Source organism: Chiloscyllium plagiosum, unplaced genomic scaffold (genome assembly GCF_037043375.1).
Source record: "Chiloscyllium plagiosum isolate Xiang-an unplaced genomic scaffold, Cpla_swu_hap1 HiC_scaffold_14, whole genome shotgun sequence".
Lineage (NCBI taxonomy): Eukaryota > Metazoa > Chordata > Chondrichthyes > Orectolobiformes > Hemiscylliidae > Chiloscyllium > Chiloscyllium plagiosum.
In genome coordinates this window covers 76,772,145-76,795,460 of record NW_028270152.1, presented here as the reverse complement: position 1 = coordinate 76,795,460, position 23,316 = coordinate 76,772,145, and the positions used below count along the sequence as shown (strand labels likewise).

At 40.2% G+C, this 23,316-nt stretch overlaps 1 protein-coding gene across 1 annotated transcript in view; it reads right to left on the bottom strand.

The window, feature by feature from the left end:
- Positions 1-1,785: 1,785 nt before the first annotated feature.
- Positions 1,786-23,316, bottom strand: part of ift122 (intraflagellar transport 122 homolog (Chlamydomonas)) — a 139,841-nt gene continuing 118,310 nt past the window's right edge. Inside the window, exons 25-29 of the mRNA XM_043708443.2 lie at positions 21,584-21,695; positions 15,415-15,543; positions 13,943-14,019; positions 8,392-8,556; positions 1,786-4,468 (exon numbers count right to left, since the gene is read on the bottom strand). Of these exons, the coding sequence (XP_043564378.1) occupies positions 4,379-4,468; positions 8,392-8,556; positions 13,943-14,019; positions 15,415-15,543; positions 21,584-21,695 (573 nt within the window). The 3' untranslated portion in view covers positions 1,786-4,378. The remainder of the gene's footprint in view (positions 4,469-8,391; positions 8,557-13,942; positions 14,020-15,414; positions 15,544-21,583; positions 21,696-23,316) is intronic.

Here is a 23,316-nt window from a genome sequence, read left to right as displayed (position 1 = left end):
AATCTTCTCTCCAAGCTGGGGAGCTCTGCATGCATTGATCAATGCATCAATGGATAACTCCCACTTTCAGGTGTGGCTGCCACATATGGACCTCACAGGGCGGCACGGCAACAAAATAAAACTACAATGAATATTGGTTGGGTTATGGAAGTGGGCAGATGCCATTGGAGACTGAGATAAGGAAGTGATCAGAGATAGTCTCATAATTTTGAGGTTATCAAGACCACATTAGATGATAAGGTCAAGATGAGGTGATATAAACTATTTAATATCATTCATTTTGGGTTCGTAATGTAAGGGTTCTCTGTGTGCCTGAAGTTAATAATTGACTTGTATGTAGTTCTATCGCCATGGTGATTTTCAACTATTTGAGAAAGCTTCTTTCACAGCCTAATGGATTGTTGTTTACTTTCGGATTTTATGACTTAACATGGCAGAAGAATTCTGAGAGAACTTTCTGGACTTGGGGTTTTTGCTAAGCTTAAGGGAAACACCCAGATTAGAGAGACTGACTTTTATTTCAGTTTTACTTTGGTTTTGGCAGTTCTGTGAAATTCTTACACATGATCCTGAGAAGGGAATTGTACAGTAAACTCTCTTAGATTACCTTAGACTAAGAACTCCCTAGAGGTGTTTGGTTAAAACCCTGACGAGTACTGGAAACGGAGTTGGTTTAAACTTAGGTGTACAATAAATACATGAATAAGCTATCACAGTGTCTCCAAACTTGGAGATAAAGTCACATCTAGCTTAAATTTATTGAGGTGTTAGATAAGAGGATTCTACTCTGAATACTGTTACAAGGCTTGCTATTGTGTATTGTATAAGGAATTTCTTTTTACACTTGCAAAAGTGTGTTTTGAGATTAATGGAATTGTGCTTTTACTGTGTTGAAAACTTTAACTTATAAGTTTTCTTTACTATTTCTTCCCAAATTCACTCAACCCTCTGAATGAGGAAGAAAACAAATTCTTCATCTCTGTCTTCCCTGGCAATCCCTTAATTTTAATTACCAAATTCTTATTAAGTTGTTTTATTCTTGAAACAAAACCTGTAACATCACGTGTTTCTGTCTCAATGACAGTGGGCCTTGTTGAAAAACAAAACAAAACAAATTATGACCTATCAAGCCAGATTTCTGTCTGGGATCTGACTTGTCCAATAATAACATCAGGAGGAGATCATAATGGGGTGGACACAGGCTGGGGAGTTTTGCAAATGGTAGGATTTATGGAGGACGAGAGAGGCAGCCACTCATTCAGTCGATAGAGAGAGGGCCTGAAGCTGTTTCCATTTTGCTGGGTGAATGCTGGACATTAGACCAGCTGCCGTGTCCAGGGGCCTAGTGCTACAGAAGTGGACCATCAGCTTGGGATTGCAATGAGGGAAAGATCTCTGCCAGAGCCATCAGGTACCCTCAGCATTAAAACCCGTGCTGTACAAGCCACGCTTTGTTCCCTCCCCATCAAGATCTGGCCAGTTAACTGCAAATGAGTCCAGCAACTCCACTTCCACAGGTGAACTGATCCAGCACCAGAAATACAACAAGGCTGTTTATACCCCAGGAAAAACAAGGGCTTTGATTTGGATGAAATTGAACTTTAACACATTCCCACAGCCGACAAACATACTAAGTTCATGTAATTATGAGTAAAATTAATTGTGTTTGAACTTTCCATACACAGAAATATTTTCAAGGAAACCATATTGTACAAACATTTTTAGTAATGTATATATGAATTTACATCAACACAAAAAACAGGGAGAGAAGACTTTCAGAATCCATTTGTAGTGAAATTAAACACTTCCTTGACAGTTTTAATTTTGTAACAATAAACATAGAAGAAAAGTGTGTTCACTTCTGGCAACATTCTAACAAACTCCTTCCATCAAAGAACTAAGCTGCCCCTGTACATTTCGCATGATGTCATTTACCTTCAGAGGCCAAACCTTAAATCAGTTTATTGGACAATGAAAGGAGCACTCTTCGAACTGTATACCCAAGGCATAGCTACTGCCATTACACAGCTGCCCCTCCGCAGTGTCCCTCTATTCAATGAGCTGTGATAAAAGGAAATCACAAGAATAACAATAAAACCTAAACCTTTAGTCTCACATATTTACATTTGCACATATTTGTACCGAGCGCAATCTGCTTCATGTGGGTCCAATTAAAACCTGATTGTCATCTTAGAAAGCAAATGTTGGTCATCACTATATTATTGGTCTGACATCCTCTCAACTTCTAGATCTCCTTGCATACAAGGTCAAAAAAATAATTCTTATAATCCTTCTTAACATTGTGAACATAATGCTCAACACTTTAGCCGGGGGAGGGGTAGGGCAAACACTTTTCCGTAAATGAGGTCAGGTGGTGCTGCCATTGGAAAATTATTGCAGTCAGTAACAAAATCAGTGTTTCAGATACATTGTTGACACTATTCCCCTCAAACACTCAGTGACAGCTGCAGCATGGTGTTAGGTATAGTGCAAAATGCCGTCTAAACTTTAGAAACTGAAATTAAAGAAACAGTCTCCATTAAACACTCTGGATAGGTGCAGCACAGGCTTAGATACAGGGTAACCTTTTGCACTTAAAGTAAACCTCCCCACACTGTCCACAACCCAAACACTCCCAAGACAGGGACAGCAGGAAGTTACAGAGCAAAGATTCATCTCCACTCTCCCCATCAAACACTCCCAGGACAGGGATAGCATGGAGTTCGATACTGAGTAAAGCTCTCTCTACACTGTCCCTATCAAATACTCCCAGGACAGGGATAGTCTGGAATAGGCCAATCCCAGAGTCAAATTCCCTATACACTGTTCAGGCAATTATGCCCTAATCCAAAAGTCCCACTGCATCAGCCTGAGATATTTAATATCTACTAAAATCCAATTGGAATCAGACTGACTAGTTAAAAATATGATCCCACTTGGTAATATTCTTAGTACAAAGCTCAGGTCAGCAGGAAGTATCAGGATGAGCTTTCTTATTTTGTACTTATGTTGTATGATCTCCTGCTGTGCTACTCTGGTAGATGATGCTCAGTGTTAGAAGTATGCAACCAAAAAATTGACCCCATAATTAAATAGTGGCGGTTGTTATAAACTTGTGTTCTCTGAAAAGTGGGTTGTGATCGTCCAAAGCTTATTTCATTCACCGAAAAGAGACTATTACCCCAGTGGTCTGACCCAAACCACTGGTATGCTGCGGGGAATATCATCATCTGTCAGATGGACTCCTGTAATGTTTAGGTACAACTACAATATCATTACAAAGCTACCTCTCAGCACAGACTGTAAGACCATCAAACACTGTACATAAATGAAAAGATCATGTTAGGCCTGTGACGTTCTATGATCTATGTGCATGTTTGATGTGAAAAGGAAAACCATTCTAGGCATCATTTAATAATCAAGCTTCAAACCTGCTAATTAAATTTACTGAGAATATAAATTCCATCTTCACTCCACACACATTACTTTGTTCCTCAACCGATGTAAACATGGGGCCTTGTTTTTAGGATAATTTTTTGAAAATATTTTAGTAATTCTTCTTATATACTGTAGGTAGGTTTCAAATTGGGTGGATGTGATCTCATTTTGGTTCACGTGGAATGTTTTAATTTATCTTTGAGGTAACTGGATGTAAATTGGCAAACACAACGGAAATGCATACTATGGGAAGTGGGGGAGTGCTGTAAATCTATTCTGGTTCTGCAATATACTTCAAATCAATGGGAGGAATATTGCTCCCCAAAGTCGAAGCTCTTTACCAGTGGTGCATACTTACTTAGTTAGCCCACAAACACGTATCAATTGTGATGTATGCAGTTATAGTCCAATGAGATTTTCCAACATGTCTCCTGGAAAACCATCTACTCAAGGGAGGCAGCTGGAGTTGGGAATGGGACCAAACTCTTAATACTGAGGCTAATTGAAACAATTGGGGATAATGAATGAACCAGTATCACTCATCTGTATCATATACCATGGGGGGGGGGGGGGCGGGGGAAGAAGAGGGGCAGGATTGTAGTTAAAGAACTGGTCACATCATAAATGTGTCACCCATGAGAGTTTTTAAGTTAATATCCACATTTCTTATATCGTGTACAGTCCTCAATAGTTTCATTTTCTGTTCACTCAAGAACTGAATGCTAGAACTGCAGATTAAGATAGTGACTATTTCAGGTACTTTTATGTTCAGTGTTCTAAATGAAGGTATTTGTCTCCAGGACACCACAATACAACCAGCCTGGGCTGGAAGGTCAGCATGAAGTAGACCAAGGTACAACAGATGATGCCACTAACATTAGTAGCAGCTGTAAAGTTCTTCAGCTCGATATTTCCATACCCCAGGAATGGCATGTGGTGATCAGACACTGGGTTCATCTATTGGGCGACGACAGTATGGGCAGCAATTGTGCTGGAGAACAAGCAGCTCATAGTCTTCACTGTGAAACATCTGTTGGTGAAGGAGAACTGTGTTAACATAGCGCTGAGCAAAGTTAGCTCTGCCAGGTAAGAGTCAAGGAAACTACTAAATCTGGAGAAATCCAAGATACATCTGTGGGCAAACATGAATGTAGCCATCAGAAATATTAAAGAGTGTGAATGAACAGAGACAGGGGGATTCAGGCATCTAATTCCCTGACAGTACAAGAGCTAGTGGATATTTTTGGGAGTTACATAAGTCAAGGCATAAAGCACAAAGGTGGAGAGACAGTTGATATTGGAGAAAATAAGCCGACGGTTTATTGTAAATGATTATGAAGTAATATACATTTGCAGCAGACTACAGTGAGGTACCAAATGATTTGCTATAGTCCGAGGGGATCAGAGTCATTGAGGTTTGCTTATATTTGTCTGGAGACAGTGAAGATGAGGCCAGGAAGGCTGAACAAAATAGAAATCAGGTCTACAGTTGGCTCTGCTATAACAGTAGTTCCACTATCCCCTGTGTTATGAAAAAATTGTGTAATAGCAGCACCATTTAAACTAATGGGGCCAGAATCGTATTATAACCAATAAATGCTTTAAAAGTTTATGCTTCAGAAACAGTGTCCCCAATGCGTCAATCATGTTATAGCAAATTTGCTTTAACGAATTGTGTGTTAAAGCAGAACGACCTTCGTGGGCGGCACGGTGGTACAGTGGTTAGCACTGCTGCCTCACAGCGCCAGAGACCCGGGTTCAATTCCCGCCTCAGGCGACTGACTGTGTGGAGTTTGCACATTCTCCACGTGTCTGCGTGGGTTTCCTCCGGGTGCTCTGGTTTCCTCTCACAGACCAAAAATGTGCAGGTTAGGTGAATTGGCCATGCTAAATTGCCGGTAGTGTTAGGTGAAGGGATAAATGTAGGGGAATGGGTCTGGGTGGGTTGCGCTTCGGCGGGTCAGTGTGGGTTTGTTGGGCCGAAGGGCCTGTTTCCACATTGTAAGTAATCTAATCTAATTGTGGGCGGCACGGTGGTTAGCACTGTTGCCTCACAGCGCCAGAGACCCGGGTTCAATTCCCGCCTCAGGCGACTGACTGTGTGGAGTTTGCACGTTCTTCCCGTGTCTGCGTGGGTTTCCTCCAGGTGCTCCAGTTTCCTGCCACAGTCCAAAGATGTGCAGGGTCAGGTGAATTGGCCATACTAAATTGCCCGTAGTGTTAGGTAAGGGGTAAATGTAGGGGTATGGGTGGGTTCGCTTCGGCGGGTCGGTGTGGACTTGTTGGGCTGAAGAGCCTGTTTCCACACTGTAATGTAATCTGTAATCTGACCTTAGGCAAGAACTTTCGAAAGCTGATTGGGGGCAGATGTTCACAGGTAAAGGGATGGCTGGAAAATGGGAAGCCTTCAGAAATGAGATAACAAGAATCCAGAGAAAGTATATTCCTGTTAGGATGAAAGGGAAGGCTGGTACGTATAGGGAATGCTGGATGATTAAAGAAATTGAGGGTTTGGTTAAGAAAAAGAAGGAAGCTTATGTCAGGTATAGACAGGATAGATCGAGTGAATCCTTAGAAGAGTATAAAGAAAGTAGGAGTATACTTAAGAGGGAAATCAGGAGGGCAAAACAGGGACATGAGATAGCTCTGGCAAATAGAATTAAGGAGAATCCAAAGGGTTTTTACAAATATGTTAAGGACAAACGGGTAACTAGGGAGAGAATAGGGCCCCTCAAAGATCAGCAAGGCGGCCTTTGTGTGGAGCCATAGAAAATGGGGGTGATACTAAATGAATATTTTGCATCAGTATTTACTGTGGAAAAGGATATGGAAGATATAGACTGTAGGGAAATAGATGATGACATCTTGCAAAATGTCCAGATTACAGAAGAGGAAGTGCTGGATGTCTTGAAATGGTTAAAAGTGGATAAATCCCCAGGACCTGATCAGGTGTACCAGAGAACTCTGTGGGAAGCTGGATATTTGTATCATCAATAGTCACTGGAGGTTGGCAAATGTGGTGCCACTGTTTAAGAAGGGCGGTAAAGACAAGCCAGGGAACTAAAGACCAGTGAGCCTGACCTCGGTGGTGGGCAAGTTGTTGGAGGGAATCCTGAGGGACAGGATATACATGTATTTGGAAAGGCAAGGACTGATTCGGGATAGTCAACATGGCATTGTGCATGGGAAATCATGTCTCGCAAACTTGATTGAGTTTTGTGAAGAAGTAACAAAGATGATTGATGAGGGCAGAGCAGTAGATGTGATCTATATGGACTTCAGTAAGGCGCTCGACAAGGTTCCCCATGGGAGACTGATTAGCAAGGTTAGATCTCATGGAATACAGGGAGAACTAGCCATTTGGATACAGAACTGGCTCAAAGGTAGAAGACAGAGGGTGGTGGTGGAGGGTTGTTTTTCAGACTGGAAGCCTGTGACCAGTGGAGTGCCACAAGGATCAGCGCTGGGTCCTCTACTTTTTGTCATTTACATAAATGATTTGGATGCGAGTGTAAGAGGTGCAGTTAGTAAGTTGGCAGATGACACCAAAATTTGGAGGTGTAGTGGACAGCGAAGAGGGTTACCTCAAATTACAACAGGATCTTGACCAGATGGGCCAATGGGCTGAGAAGTGGCAGATGGAGTTTAATTCAGATAAATGTGAGGTGCTGCATTTTGTGAAAGCAAATCTAAACAGGACTTATACACTTAATGGTAAGGTCCTAGGGAGTGTTGCTGAACAAAGAGACCTTGGAGTATAGGTTCATAGCTCCTTGAAAGTAAAGTCGCAGGTAGATAGGATAGTGAAGAAGGTATTTGGTATGCTTTCCTTTATTGGTCAGAGTATTGAGTATAGGAGTTGGGAGGTCATGTTGTGGCTGTACAGGACATTGGTTTGGCCACTGTTGGAATATTGCGTGCAATTCTGGTCTCCTTCCTATCGGAAAGATGTTGTGAAACTTGAAAGGGTTCAGAAAAGATTTACAAGGATGTTGTCAGGGTTGGAGGATCTGAGCTACAGGGAGAGGCTGAACAGGCTGGGGCTGTTTTCCCTGAGCGTCGGAGGCTGAGGGGTGACTTTATAGAGGTTTACAAAATTATGAGGGGCATGGATAGGGTAAATAGACAAAGTCTTTTCCCTGGGATCAGGGAGTCCAGAACTAGAGGACATAGGTTTAGGGTGAGAGGGGAAAGATATAAAAGAGACCTAAGGGGCAACTTTTTCATGCAGAGGGTGGTACGTGTCTGGAATGTGCTGCCAGAGGATGTGGTGGAGGCTGGTACAATTGCACCATTTAAGAGGCATTTGGATATGTATATGAATAGGAAGGGTTTGGAGTGATATGGGCCAGGTGCTGGCAGGTGGGACTAGATTGGGTTGGGATATCTGGTCGGCATGGACGGGTTGGACTGAAGGGTCTGTTTCCATGCTGTACATCTCTATGACTCTATGACCTGTAGTGCAAATCTGGCATTAGATCTGAACCATTCCTGTTCCTGTCAGGTGGGTGTCATTAAAATCAGTATTTAAGAAGTTAGATTTTATTAATTTAGCTGTAAATTACTTGGGGAACATCTTGTATTTCTTTGAGCTGATGCAGAAGGAGGCAATGGGTTTTGGGTGTGAGAGTTATAAGCATGTGATTAGAAGTGCATTTTCCAGTAAGTGAGGTATAGGAATCATGGGAGGAGAGAAAGGAAAGGAGATGAGAAGCCCAAGGGAAGAGGGTGTGAATATAAAAGCTGATATACAGGTAGAACAGCAGGGAATTGAAAATCTTAGGAGAATTGTCAAGAGAAGGTGATAAACTGGGAAATAACTGGGAATAGAGAGTCACTCAGGGCACAGAATAGCAGAGGAGAGAGGGAATCTCTGGAAGAAACTTGATTAAGACTTGAGGAGACAGAGAGTGGAGAACAGGATTATAAAGGAGTGTATAATGACATTCTCACCTGGAAACATGTCGGGCACATTGTGATGGAGACATCAGGTAACAGTGATCGATAGTAGTGCCACTTTAATGGCTTTGGCCAGCGTTTAATCAGAACATCCCTCCTGCTCATTGACTGCAGAACCTCCCTGTTCACAACCACAGGAACAAAATCTGAGCCACCTTGCTGCAAAAAGTGAAGGGAACAGAAGTTTGTCATCATTGGACTGGTCTGCAGATTTTTGCAAGACTTAGAAGTAATGCTTATTTGATTTCCAGACTGTGACTGCCCCAGTTCTGCAATCTGTAGAAAGTGCTACAGGAAAAGGTAAGCAGAATGCGGAAATCACTGTCAAACATTGCAGCAGTGTGTACTATCTACAAGATGCACTGCAGAAATTTACCAAAGATCCTCAGACAGCACCTTCCAAACCCATATCCAGTATCATCTAAAAGGACAAGGGCAGCAGATACATACCACCACCTTCAAGTTCCCCTCCGGAAATATATTGCTGTTCCTTCACTGTCATTGGGTCAAAACTCTGGAATTTTCTCCCTAATGGTATTGTGAGTAATCCACAGCAGGTGAACTGCAGGAGTTCAAGAAGGCGGCTCACCACCACCTTCTCTGGGGCAACTAGGGACAGGCAATAAATGCTGGCCTGCCAGCAACCCCCACATCCCACAAATGAATAAAATTTTTATAAACAGGCAAAGGTATAAGGAGATTTGATATTGTAAGTGTACAAAGTTATGACCCGTTTCAGAAAGACAAACGGAAGCTGTTCCAACAAACAAATAGTACAAGGACTCAGGTATAGCTTTACAGTCATGGGACATAGCTGCAGGGGTGCAAGGAAGAACAATTTTACACAGCAGACAACAATTACTCAGAACTCACTGCCTAATGGATGGTGGTAATAGAGACTCCAGAGCAGTGAGACTGACTGGATTGCTCTACAGAAAGTCAAAAATTGACTTGATACAGCGAATGGAGAAAGTGAGGACTGCAGATGCTGGAGATCAGAGCTGAAAATGTGTTGTTGGAAAAGCGCAGCAGGTCAGGCAGCATCCAAGGAACAGGAGAATCGACGTTTCGGGCATAAATCCTGAAGAAGGGCTTATGCCTGAAACGTCAATTCTCCTGTTCCTTGGATGCTGCCTGACCTGCTGTGCTTTTCCAGCAACACATTTTCAGCTTTGATACAGCAAATGGCCTCCTTCTGTGCTGTAAAAACTCTAACTATTCAGTAAGTAGTCTTAAAATGAATGACAACAATTAGACCTTACTGAGTTGGTAACACCATCAAATCTACAGGCAATCATAAATTAAGACTGCGGTTTTGTATTAGGCGTTTAGATTTCATTGTCATCACGTGTACTCAAGTACAGGAGTACAGTGAAAAGTGCATAATTTTGCCACACATGGCGCCATATTAGGTACTAAAGTACTTAGGTACAAAAAAAGCTTAGGTACACAGTAGTAAGAGAAATGAGAGTTAAAAAGTCAAGCACTATTTCATCGAAAAATAAAGAAATAGATCATAGCTCACAATAAAGTATTTTGTAGTTTAAACTAGGAAAATAAAGGATTAAGCTAAAAGTTCAAAATTCTTTGATGAATCCTCTGCTTATCTTGCTCTGCTGTCTGATCTCAAAGCCTCCAAGAAACTGGTCTCAGTGCTGTTGAAACTGCTGCCACTCCGATCTCAGGAATATACCCAGGAAGGATCTACTCATATGCCAAGCCGAGACACCACCACAAGCTGCCAAGAGACTGACTGACATACACCATCAATAGACCAGGCTGAGTGATGCCAAGCCACAGAGAGACAGGATCCTGGACTTGTCACAAGCCACCGGGAGACTGGGCCTTGACCCACCGAAAGATCAAAGTGAGGGAGAAAAGAGAAAGAAACAGAAGGAGTGGAGGAACTCCAGTTGGAGCATCCTATTCCAGAATCTTGACCGGAAGATTAAAGTTTTGGCTAAATTCCAAATTGATGTTTTAATAAAAGGGACAGCGTACTTGAGAAGTATACTTAACCTGTGGCTGCAAGGATACAATTCGTCATTCACCATGCTATTGAAGACTGAACATTGGTTTTGTTTCCTACACATGCTGCAGCATTCTCTGACTATGAAAACTGCTCTTACAATCTTGTTCTTGCTCAATTGCTTGGAAATATGCTACTTTGAATTCAGTCTGTGACACATCCTTCACAATAGGTTCAATAAACTAGACAGTGAAGCTGCAGACTCTGATCTGTTTCCTCTCACGCTCAGTGGGGAAGCTCCTTCACTCATAAGATAACACACTGAGGTGAGGAACCTGACAAATGCTGAAATTGCATGCAGTCTTCAGAAATGTCACAACGAGATGGTTGATCCAATCAAACTGTCTTTCTAAAACAGTGTTGGCTATCACTTAAGACATATTTTCATGTCGATGTCCCAGAGCTTTGCACCTAGAGATGGGTTCTATTATTTTGATTATTGCTAATGTAAGACTAATAATATGATCTTTTTTGAAAATACCATATTGGTATCAAAGGGTTTTCACTTGTCCTCATAGACATACATTTTCATTCCACCCACTGTGTAACACTAAGCTGGAGTGCCAGGACTCGAGTATCCGAGCTATATCGGAGCACATTTGGTAGACAGGGCAGCAGAACCGCCATGATGTACATTTGTATCCTCAACATATGCTGTGCTTAAAGATTTTTCAATATTTTTGTAAACCCAGCAACAGATACTTGCAAATTTAAATTTTCCACAGAAAAACGCCACCAACAACGACCCTTTCAACAGACCGAGAAGTTCATGAGATGTGCTGAAAGGAGTTGTGCCGATACGAGACTGACACTCCACATGAAGCCTGGATGGTATTTTATGAGATGTAGTTTCATTCTACACTGGCACAATTCTCAGGAGATGAAAAATCAGTCAAAAAGCACTTTGCATAATTTTTCCTATTTGTTTGAAAACAAGTAGTGCCCAAGCAAACATTGGTTATACAATATCTAATATAAATAGGAAGGATCACTCAATCTCTACAACCTGCTGCAACAGTTAATTTGATTATCATTATTGTTACTTCAACTTCATTGATACATTTAATGCTCTCATCCAATTACAATATACACATTTAGTTTCAGAAGTTTCAATCAATATCCAGCATCCAAAGGCTCCAAGGGAACAGTTTCAGATCACAATCCCCATCAGTATCAGAATTTAAATAAAATGGATGGAAGCTAAGTAACATAAAAATAAACTGGCTTCTATAACAAAGTGAAAAAGAAAAGATTAACAAAGACAAATCTGGGTCCATTACAGGCAGAGACAGAAGAATTTATAACAGAAAATTTCCAAACAGCAGAGAATTAAATAATTGCTTAGTGCCTGTCTTCATGGAGGGAGAATGAGAAATCTCCACAAAATACAGATCCAAGAGACAAGTGAGAACAAGGAACTGAAAGAAATTAACATCTGTAAAAAAAGTAGGAACTGGAAAAATTAATGGGACTGAAAGTTGATAAATCCTTGGATCTGTTGAACAACATGAGGCTTCAAAGAGCTGGCTATAGAGATAGTGGATGGATTGGTGGTTACCTGAAATGGAGGTTTCATATTAGAAGGTTGCAAATGTAAGCCCACAATTTAAGAAAGGAGGAAGTGAATAAAAACAGGGGATTACAAACCTGTCAGCCTGACATCAGTAGTAGGGAAAATACTACAAACTATAAAAAAGGATGCGATTTTTGGATACTTCAAAAATAATGATCTGACTATGAAGACACAACAGAGACTCAAGATTAGAGCATGTTAGTAATCCACTGTAAAGAAAACAGACTATAGGAACACAGGCTGGTGACTCTCGGGTTGGTGGCCCGTGACTGGTGCAGTACTGCAAGAATGTTGAATTGTTACAGTGTAGGAGGATATTTGGCTCATTGTGTCTGCTCTGGATGGCACAAAACAGGTTTGAATATGAGTTGTGAGGAGGACGCAAAGAGGCTTCAAGCGGATTTACACTGGCCAATGGGCAAGAACATGACCGATTAAACATAAAGTGGTTAAGTGTGAGGCCATCCAGTTTGTTGGGCAGAATGAAAGTGCAGAGTATTCAGAAGCTTTCACATCCAGTGGTTGATAAGCCACTGAAAATTAGCTTGCAGGTTCAGTGCAGAAGCAAAGAACTCTTTGTTTCAACTGTATAGAACCTAGGTGAGACTGAACCTAGAGTATGTTGTGCATACTGATTCCTTTTCCAAAGGGAGGGGGGAGACTCATTGGAGGGAATGTAGTAGTGGTTCACCAATCTGATTCCTGGGATTGTGGGACTATCCTGTAAGGAGAGTTTGAGGAGACCAGATCTGTGGATTTTAGAAGAATGAAAGGTGCTCTCAGAAAACTTCTCTGAAATCCTCAACCATCAATCTAACCCCATGACTTTGGGCACCTTCCTACCAACACTGTTCTTTATACACCCCGACCTGGGCAGAACAGGAATGGAAGGAGTGTGAGCAATGTTGGGGCTCAGAGGAACAGAGCTTGGGCATGGAGTCTGGGTTTGTTGGGGAGGAGTAGTGTCTGAATGTGACTAGGGAATGAACAGCCTAAGGAGGTGAGTGGTCAATTTCACTGTTGGCGGACAACTTTGACACTCTCCTTGATTTAAAGGGCTAAACTGAGCAAACTTTACTAATGTTGTGAACAGTAGTAGAAAACAGGAGGACTGTCCACACAATCTCTGATTTGTGCTGAAGCAAGAGGTCCAGTGTAAATCAGCTGTTCAGCTCAGAGCTCACTGTTATTGTGATGGGAAGATTTGGGTTGTAATTTTAAAACATTGAATCACAGGTTTCTATTGTCTCATCTAAATTATTGAAGTGGTGAAAAGGACACTGCACAGTTTTCTGCGGTCCACCACTTGTCACTTCTTTGACAAAGATTATTCCAACATTCTGTTTCCAACCATTTCCAACCCATGTGGCACAGCTGCTCCAATTTTGTTGTCTTTCATGTCTTTTTTTGTGCAGAATCTTGCATATCCACATAGGTATCATCTATAGACAATTCCTAACCTATGCCACTGGCCTCTGGAAGTCAGACATAACCTATCGTTAGTAGATCTATTCTGGCTTTGAGGCCAAGCCAAGTACTCATTCACCTTCCATTGCACTAATGATGTCATTTCTTCCCAACTACTAACATGAAATTGACAGATCTTCCCATCTATAATAAAAAAAGTGAACACTGCAAGTCTCCAATGCAATGGTATAATTCCTGAATCAAGAGAACTTTGGAAGATAATGGACAGCACCCCTGCAATTACCTCAGCTGCATCCTTTAACGCTTAGAGCAAATCCACAAAACCTTTTGGAGATTTGTCTCATCACTTTCACTAGCGTCATTTTTTTATATAAAGAAAAGTTTTAATAAATTCAGTTAGATCTTTCCTTGGATTTATTTTTAGTTTCCCAAAGTTATTTTGCACTCTTCCTCCATTGTAAAGTCATATGGAAATTGTTGTATTGCTGTATGTGAATTTAACAACATAAAATTACCTCAAAGCTCAGTTTTGCAGTGAATGGGTCTGTCTCAATCTTGGTCACACTGTCATCAAGCTGTAGAGTTTGTATATCTACAAAAATGGTAAAGAAATACTTCAAGGTTTGTTGGAAAATACAACAAGTTCAAAAACACAAGTGATTTAGTTCAGCAGCCTCCACAAGTATCCACTCTCTTTATCACTAACACTCAGTATCAGCAGTATGAAATATTGACAAGACGCACTGCAGAATATCACCAAAGATCCTTAGACAGCACCTTCCAAACCCATGATTACATCTAGAAGGACAAGAGTGGCAGATACATGGAAACACTACTACTTGCAAGTTCCCCTCCAAACCACTCATCATCCAGATATGGGAATATATTTCTATTCCTTCACAGTCACTCTAAAATGGGTACTGCCAAAATCCTGAAATTCCCTCCCTAACAGCATTGTGGGTCAATCTACAGCACATGGACTGCAGTGGTTACCCTTCTCAAGGGTAACTAGAGATAGGCAATTAAGGCTGGCCACTCAACAATGTCCACATCCCACGAGTGAATAAAAATCTATCAGTCACAGCACCAGGATGTGGTTTAACATCTTATCCAAAAGTTGACCCCTCAGTAGTGCAGCACTTACTTAATACTTAGTGCTGCACTAAGTAAATCAACCTAGATCATATACTTAACTCTCTGGAGTATAGCTTGAACCAGCAATCTTCTGGTCTAGATATGAGAGAGCTCCAACTGAGCCAATGTCCTTCATTGCTACCTATGGATGACCTTTGATTACATACACCTAAAATGAATTCACTGGATGTGAGCTGCAATGGGTTGGAGCTTACATCTGCAGAAGTTGCAGTTGTGAGCCTTGTTGTCAATGTAACCGGTTGAAGGTAAACTGCATATAAGCCAATTCATGTTTTTGACAACAGTAATAAAGTGGTGAACTTTCCTGGCATCTGCGACTGTGCCTTGAAAATTTCCAATGACAGTGATCACAATGTTTTTGCCATGATTAATTGTGCCAATGAGCCCAACAGCATCAACAGACTGCATTATAATTAGTGCCACACGCCTAGGTGGCATAGGGTTGGATTTGCGCCAGCAGAAGGCACAACACACATTGGCAAAGGCCAATTTTTCTTATTAGCAACACAGGTTTTTAAAACTCCAAAAGTACAGAAATTAAGTCAATAGCATACTTATAATTTCTCTTCTTCTTCCACTAAAAAGTTACCTGATCCTCATGCTCTGGACAACATATACACATAACCAACATAATCCTCATTCTAACTGAAGGTGCATAAGTCAGAGGGGCACATGATGTACAGAGGTGACTTTCCCACTCATTTTTTGGTCTGATCTTGTCATTGTCCTATTGCAGTGTAATCAGGTGGGTGGCCACATTCTGTTATGGTATACATTAGTGTATCAATGTGCCACTCTATTCACATTATTAGTAATACAATAAAATGGGTACCGCCAATATTCTTTTCCTGCCATCCATCCTTTTTCAGTTCAATGCTGGGCACTTCACGATCAATTAGGGCCACTGCTTCTTCATCCGTGATCCCTTCTTCCAAATAGAACTGAACAAGCGGCAGCACCTCTAAAAACACAGTAAAAGAGAGCTCATAAGATGAAAGCCCTGTGGAACTCAGCGTGTAGCTCATCTGATTCAAATCTTTCTGAATTTAGATCTAAATCTGGTAATTGCTTGTGAAGCTCAGTTTAATAATGAATAATGACTTCCCTGCTCTATCCTTAAACAATATTTTGCCAAGCCCAATGAAATCAGAATTTTTTAATATTATAGGCCTTTTGAAACAAGTAGTTTAAGGAAAGACTGCATCGTTGTAACAATTCTTACTCTTTTCCCAACTTTCGCCTTCCCTTCTGTCTAGCAGGGTTTCAGAACATTATTTAATTGTCATTCTTCCTTTCTATTTCTGGACTGCGATTTTTTGAATAAGATCCTGCATTTACTACAGCTTGCCTCAGAGCCTTCAGAGAAAGATGAGAATAGGATTTCATCATCTACCCAAACTCCAATCCTGGTTTATGCATGTGCTTGGCGTTGGAGAACAAAGGAAGTGGGGGATGTGGGGAAGACTTCCAATGTCTGCTTCTCAACAAACATAACAAGCTGACAAAATCTAGGGCAATAAAATAATCATACATCCTCAGAAGACAACCAACAGAAACATATGAGAAATGCAGCACAAAGAGCCCATAGGCCAATTATGTTTGGGTCAACTTTTGTTCAGTCACTCCATTTCAATATTAATCTCATTATTCCAACTTCTTCTGCTAAGTTTGTATTAAACTAAACCAATCCCAATATCTAGATCATTCTCCTGTTTCAACCTTTTTTGTGGGATTTTCTTTCAGAAGAGGCAAGAAGCTCTGCTTTATGCATTCCAATGGTAGAATATTTCATATTCCAAAACCAGTTTTTGTAAAGAAATTCTTCATTAGCTCTTTTACTGATAATTATAAGTGAAAGCTAACATCACAACTCCCTTGAAGTTGACCTTCACAATTTTAAAACAAGCTACTATTTTTTTCTTATTATTCATGGGACATGTATGCTACTGGCTATTATTATCATAATTGCCCAAGAGCCAACGACATTGCCACTGAGTCTGGAGTCACATGTAGGCCAGATGTAAGGATGGTAGATTTCATTCCAGAAAGGACATTAGTGAACGAACTGGGTTTTATTTTAACAACAAATCAACATGGTCGCCATTAAGCACACTTTTTATTGAATTCAAATAATACCATTCGCCATAGTGGGATTTGAATCTATGCCCTTAGAACATTAGTCCTGGATTCTATACTATTAGTCCAGGAACATTATTCTCTAGAACACGCCTCCCAAAAAAAACTGTTCGCACAGCCTTCTCTGTTGCTGTGGTAACAGTCCTTCATAAGTATACCCGTAATCATAATTCTTAATCATTTACGTCATACTCACTATGGCTTTAATATTCTTCCCTTAATCGGACTCCCAATACTCTAACTGCCTTGATCCACATTTCTCATAAATTTATCCTTGTTTTTACCTTTGTCTTCTGTGTCCTTACTTATATAACCTAAATGCAGGCAGCCTTTTTACATGGCTATATCTACCTGCCATCTATTTTGAACCTAGGTCTCTGTACATTCGCATCTTTCTAATGTCTGTAAATTCAGGTACACATTCCTCCCAAAATACATTGTATCCATTTGTCTAATACATTGCATCTACCACTGTTTATCCAAGCTAAGTTGTGCCAATTGAAGTACACACATACATACATTAAATTATGTATGACAGGATCCTATGTTATCATGGGATTTTAATAAACCAAATTTCTCAAGGGCTCCACAACTGGCCTCTACATTCCTGGATCAGAGAAAGGTGAAAAAAACCATAACCCACTTTCCTGTTCCTAAGCAATAGTCCCATTCATATGTGTATGGACCAAGGGCAAGGCCAAGACCTGATGCGGTTGTGATGGTAGCTATCATATGACAGGATGATCAAAGTCTCAGCACTGTTCCCAATTCACACATGATGCGTTAAGCAGGTCACCCCAATTGCTGTGTAAATGCCATTTAAGAAAGGCAATCATTCTAAATGACCATGACATGTTTTCTGTTCCTCAAGCACAGCGTCTTCTGGATGATACACTAAGGTCATTCAGTTCAATCACAAAATGAAATAGCTCAAAGAGAGGTACAAATCCCCAGCAAGGGAAAGATATATTGTACATAGAGTTGAGAATCTTCATATAATCTAGGTTACTCCAGGGCACAGATGCATGCTGGATCAATGCTTGGCAGCAGACTACATCTGTAAGCAAAATGTTGAATTGTATGTGAACTTTATAACACAAAGTGATTTCTCTCTAGAATGGGTGTTTCAAGTGTGGATTTTGCCTTAAGATGTATGTTTAAAATATGCGCCCATAGACATTCACAAACAAATCCCAGATACATATATGTCAGACTCTTCAAATGGTCAAGTAGATCTGCTAGAAACAATGTTAGATCTCCTTATGTTCTTAAAAGATCTGTATCCTAGCAACTAACAGGATCTGACACTTTACAATAAGTCTAAGGTCGATTACATGAAGGGCTCCTGATTCAGCAGAACTTTGCGATAACACAAGGATACAAGATTCCTTACAAAATAATGTAATACAAATTCTAAAACAAGAAGGCTAAGACTGAAAGTAAATTATAGTTGAGATCTGAGATCCATCAAGTCCTCACTTTTGGAAATACAGTCTTGGACAGAGATGAATTAGGCGAAAATGAAATTGTTTAATTTTTAAAGTTTTTGAAGAATTATTGTTTGAAAATGAGAGAGGAACTAAGTTCTTAAGATCAATTACACAAGAATCCATCTGATTAATCACCTCCAACAGGATAAAATGGGAATGAAAAACTAAATGTACATTCACGCTTGGAAGAGACTTCACTTCAGCATTTCTTTACCAATGTGAAACTAAAATAGTTTGGCTAAAAGCATTAAAATTAGCCAATGTTATGATCATCTTCATTATTCTGTAAATGATAGACTGGGAAAAGCAAAATCACAGTTTAAGCATAAAAAGGGAAAACCCAATGTCAATGTAACCTGGATTAAAGTCTTTAATCTGTTAGATCCGGTTAACAGTTTATCTTCGGTTGATAGTGGATATATTGAGTAAGATTATGTTTCACTATATTGTTCCTTACATTAAAAGAAAACCAGTCCAGGAGGTGTAAGTTGCAGCAATAAATTGGGTTAAAAGACAAGATACTTCAAATGATAAACTTGCATTTACATGGCACCTTTCAAGACCTCAGGATGTATCAAAGCACTTACAAACAATGCTATTATGTAATCACAGCTAATAATACAAAGTGCAGGAGCTAAACTGTGCCGTGCAAGTTTCTGCAAACAGCAAGGAAACAAGCACCAGCCTCAAAATCAAAACACTTCTTGTCATAGTTCAAATAGTACCACGGGATTTTCAGTTCACATGACAGGTGACTAGAGCCACAGTTTTAACGTTTCTGTTTGCGGATGTTGATAAACTTATTATTACCGTTCAAGAATATTCCCTCAGTACTGCTGTGAAATATAAGCCTGGATCATGCATTGTATTTCTGGAGTGAACTACAACTCCAGAAATACTTGACTCAGAGATTAATGAGTTCCCACTCATACAAGCTGACATTATCGTTGAATCAATAGAACTGAAGAAACAGTCAAAGCTGTAAAAGATTGCATTAGGATGTGGGTAGAATAAAAATTTACAAACATATGAACAGCTCTTCTTGCAGGTCAAAATAAGTGAGATAAAATGGCTGAGCTAGTCAATGCTGTGAATAATGGAGTCTGAGACCACGAAGATCTCAGAGTCTGTGGCCAGTCTGTTCTGATCTTAAGCAGAATCATCACAAATGAACTCAGGTCCTATTAGTTAAAGATCATTAAAGATTGTTTGAGCAAGTTCCTACTTGTGCAGAGATTCTGAAAGTACAATGGGCTTTGGATGTGAAGCTGGGCAACTCACTGTGTAGGCTCACAAATGAATGGTCACTTGGGTAAAGTATGGGACAGTGCGTACATCGATAAGAGCCAATACTTTTGATTGGGGAATGGCAAGGAGAGATTAAAAAGGATAGAAGAAGCAAGGAGAAATAAAAAAACCAATGACCATTGGTCAACCCAAGCACTAAATGCTTAATAGGCAGTATACTATATTACGTTACAAAGCCTCTTTGGAGCAAGGCAGCTTTTCATAGGCTATTAATTCAGTAAGTAAACATGTATGAAGTCAATAGGAGAGGTCATCCAACCTGAATCTGAAATGTTAACTCAGTTTTATCTGGCTTCACCGAGTTTACTGATGATTTACAGATAATTCTGATACTTGTCGTTACTAAATTCATTTCCCAACTCATTACAAAGTTCACCTGCCCAAAGTTCCAGCACTCAACAACTTCAGAGCTGTTTACTGTAACAAGGAGCTCCAATATTTCAGGATTTACATGGCATGCTTGATGCATTGCAACATATGCAGTAACTATGCATGACTAGAAACTGTAGTTTTGGTTACCTTATTTAGGAAAGGATGTATCTTCATTGGAGGAGGTTTACTAGATTAATACTTGGATGCCTTATGAAGACATGTTGTACAGGCTGGGCTTGTTTGCACTAGAGTTTTGAAGATGAAGGATAACTTGTTTGAAGGTGCAAGATCCTGAAAGGTCTTGACAAGATAGAATATTAAAATGTGTGTCCTCTTCGGGGTCAATTCATACCCAAGAGGCATGGTTTTAAAATTAGAGATCACCCTTTCAGGCCAGAGATGAGGATTTTTTTCTCTCTCAGAGTTCACAACTTTGAAACTTGGCCTCTGAAAGTAGTATTGGCAGTGTCATTTTGAATTGTTTCAAAAAAACTTGGATAGATTCTTGTTAGGCAAGGAAATTAAAGGTTATTGGGGATAGATGACGATGTGGAATTCTAAACTGAAACAGATTAACCACGATCCTACTGAATGGAGAAGAAGGTTTGAGGGACCAAATCGTCTACTTCTGCTCCTGTTTTGGATGTAGAAGAAAGCAGCTCAACAAGGGGTGTAAGCTATTTGGCAGAAGTGTTTCCAAAGAGAGGCTCCAGTTAGAACCATAAATAATCAGCTGAACTGTTTTCTACTATCTTTCATGCTTCCCCGTTGCCTGTGTACTCCTTACCCCTTTAGCTAGTCTTATACATACATTATTTCTCAAATATGGCTACTATATCTTCTCCTTATGCTGAACAGTGTCACATGTTGATATCTCAATCAATACAAATCTGTAAGCTCACATTCCTATGACCCTCTCCTCTCTATTTCCTCTGCTTCTTTGCAAATGTTGTTGATGTGTAGCATCAATTTTCCACCAATACTGTAGAGTTATTACAGCACTTTCCTCCTTTGCTTGTGTTTCAAGGAGGAACGCTGCTCCAACAATCTTTGCTGGTCAGTTGTCAGACAAGCTTCTATCAAAATTCAGGGGTGTTTTCGGTTAGGCAAAAGTGAGGACTGCACATGCTGGAGTTTACAGTCAAGATTAGAATGGTCTTATGCCCGAAACGTCGATTCTCCTGTTCCCTGGATGCTGCCTGACCTGCTGCGCTTTTCCAGCAACACATTTCCAGCTCTGATCTCCAGCATCTGCAGACCTCACTTTCTCCTGGAAATGTACAGCAGGTCAGGCAGCATCCGAGGAGCAGGAAAATCGACATTTCGGGCAGGAGCTCTTCATCAGGAATGTCTTCATCAGGATTCCTGATGAAGGGCTCCTGCCCGAAACGTCGATTTTCCTGCTCCTCGGATGCTGCCCAACCTGCTGTTTTTTTGTTGCCAGCTCTGTGGAGTTGTATCATCTTCCTTGAAGCTATTGATCAGTTTTGCTACCATTTTACTTTGTTATATGTGCAAACACCAGCCATTTCTTCTTCCACTTAACACTTGCTGATGGGGCTTATTTCTAGGTGGAACTGTGTTTGATTATAAACGGTCCACAGTAAAAGAAAAAAAAAATAAACTAACTACAACAAGACTTCAAAGTAATAAGTGTAAGCAAAGTATGCTAGCATCAGCAGAGAGTAAACTCACCATAAGAGGAAGCAGAGAACACAAAAGGCTGTCGACAGTTAATGCATACGTTTCCCTGGTTATTGAGCAATGGATTATTAGTTGAACACCTGTAGCACATTGGTACAAAGTCCTGTATACACATATAGCAGATGGTTATACAAAACATATACACATAAAGTGATGAGAGTTTGCAAGTTAAAAATAAATTACAAAAACATTAATAATGTTGAACAATAGTTCTTAAACATAACTCGGCTACTGGGCAATTAGAACTTATTTTGATTTGTCAAGCAAGAGAACACTTCCTGTCTATCTCGCCAACCCACTTTTCCACAAGATTGCTATGGTACTACTTGTTAAGAAAGGTCTGTTTCATCCTTTTCAAAATCCATTCACATTTCTTATTCCACCTCCAGTGACAGTTTTATCTGAAACCTTAACGTCATGAACTTTAGTCAGAGAACATGGTTATGAAATAACAAAATATATGTTCATAAAAATGAGATCACCCTTTATAGCGAAGCAAAAATTGCAATATACTCTCAGGGATGTTAAAGACAAGAAGCATGCAAAAGAAAGAAACAAAGAAATGATCACTTGTTAGCAGGGAACTAAAGTATTTCTGGAAAGAAGAAACATTCTGTTGAAGCCTTCTGTCTTGTACTCATTGGTGTACTTCATTGTCAGTATGTGTTAATATGAAGGAAAATTGCAAGGATACCAAATTTCAAAGGGAACAACAATTTATACTACATGAGAAATAGGTGCTTGTGACTGGTCAGCAGTTTAACACTGATTGGTCAAGATATTGCCAAGGAGAATGCTTAAGGAAACGATTGTACCTCATGCTTTCCTTTAATTCAAGAAAGATGGTTGTAGGCCCTGGTACCAGTATTTGAGTACACAGAACACCCAGCAAATGAGCCACATTGCTACAATGACGGCTACAAGATCAGTGATTCAAATCTGGTTATCCAAACACCAGATAAACTGCAATGATATCCTTTAATTCTTATTAAATAAGTAAACTCACACAGTGGATTGTTCAGCTAGGTGCTATATTGGTGCGGTATATTTTAGACGACTTACCAGCTCTGCATGGTGGTTTTTCCCCCACACCCCAAGTGATTTCAGACCCCACCAATGTGCCTGACCCAAAAACCAGTAAGATCCAAAAGTCAACGGAGACTTGTTCCCAAGGTTGTTGGTTTTGAGACTCTGTACCTGCAATCTTAAATTGGTTATCGGTGTAATATGTAGCACATCGAAGATTGGCCAGCACACCTAAACAATCAGGATCATATTTAACATTAGACATGATGTTCTCAGTTGCACAAGTGCAGTCACCATTCTACTTATTATGAAAAGCTGAAGGAATGTGCTGTTAGATACCCTATGACCTGCAAAATCAGCACGTCACCAGCATTATATTACCATTCCGCATTATTTATGTGGGATAGACAGACTGTCATTTTGGTTTGACACAGGACCCTGTTGGTAGAGAATACCACTGAAGTTATTATCACATAGTCGCATCACCTGAAGCTGTTAGTCGGTTTGCTGAGCTGGTTGATTTTTTTGCGAACGTTTAATCCCCTGATGGCTGTCATCTTCAGTGCTGTGTAGTCTCCAGATGAAGTGCTTTGTTGTGACCTGCCCAGAATTTATACAGTTCTGTCTGTCAAGGAGCGTGGTTCTATTTCACCATGTTTGTTTATGCAACCAGGATGAACACCAGATCTCCAGGAATT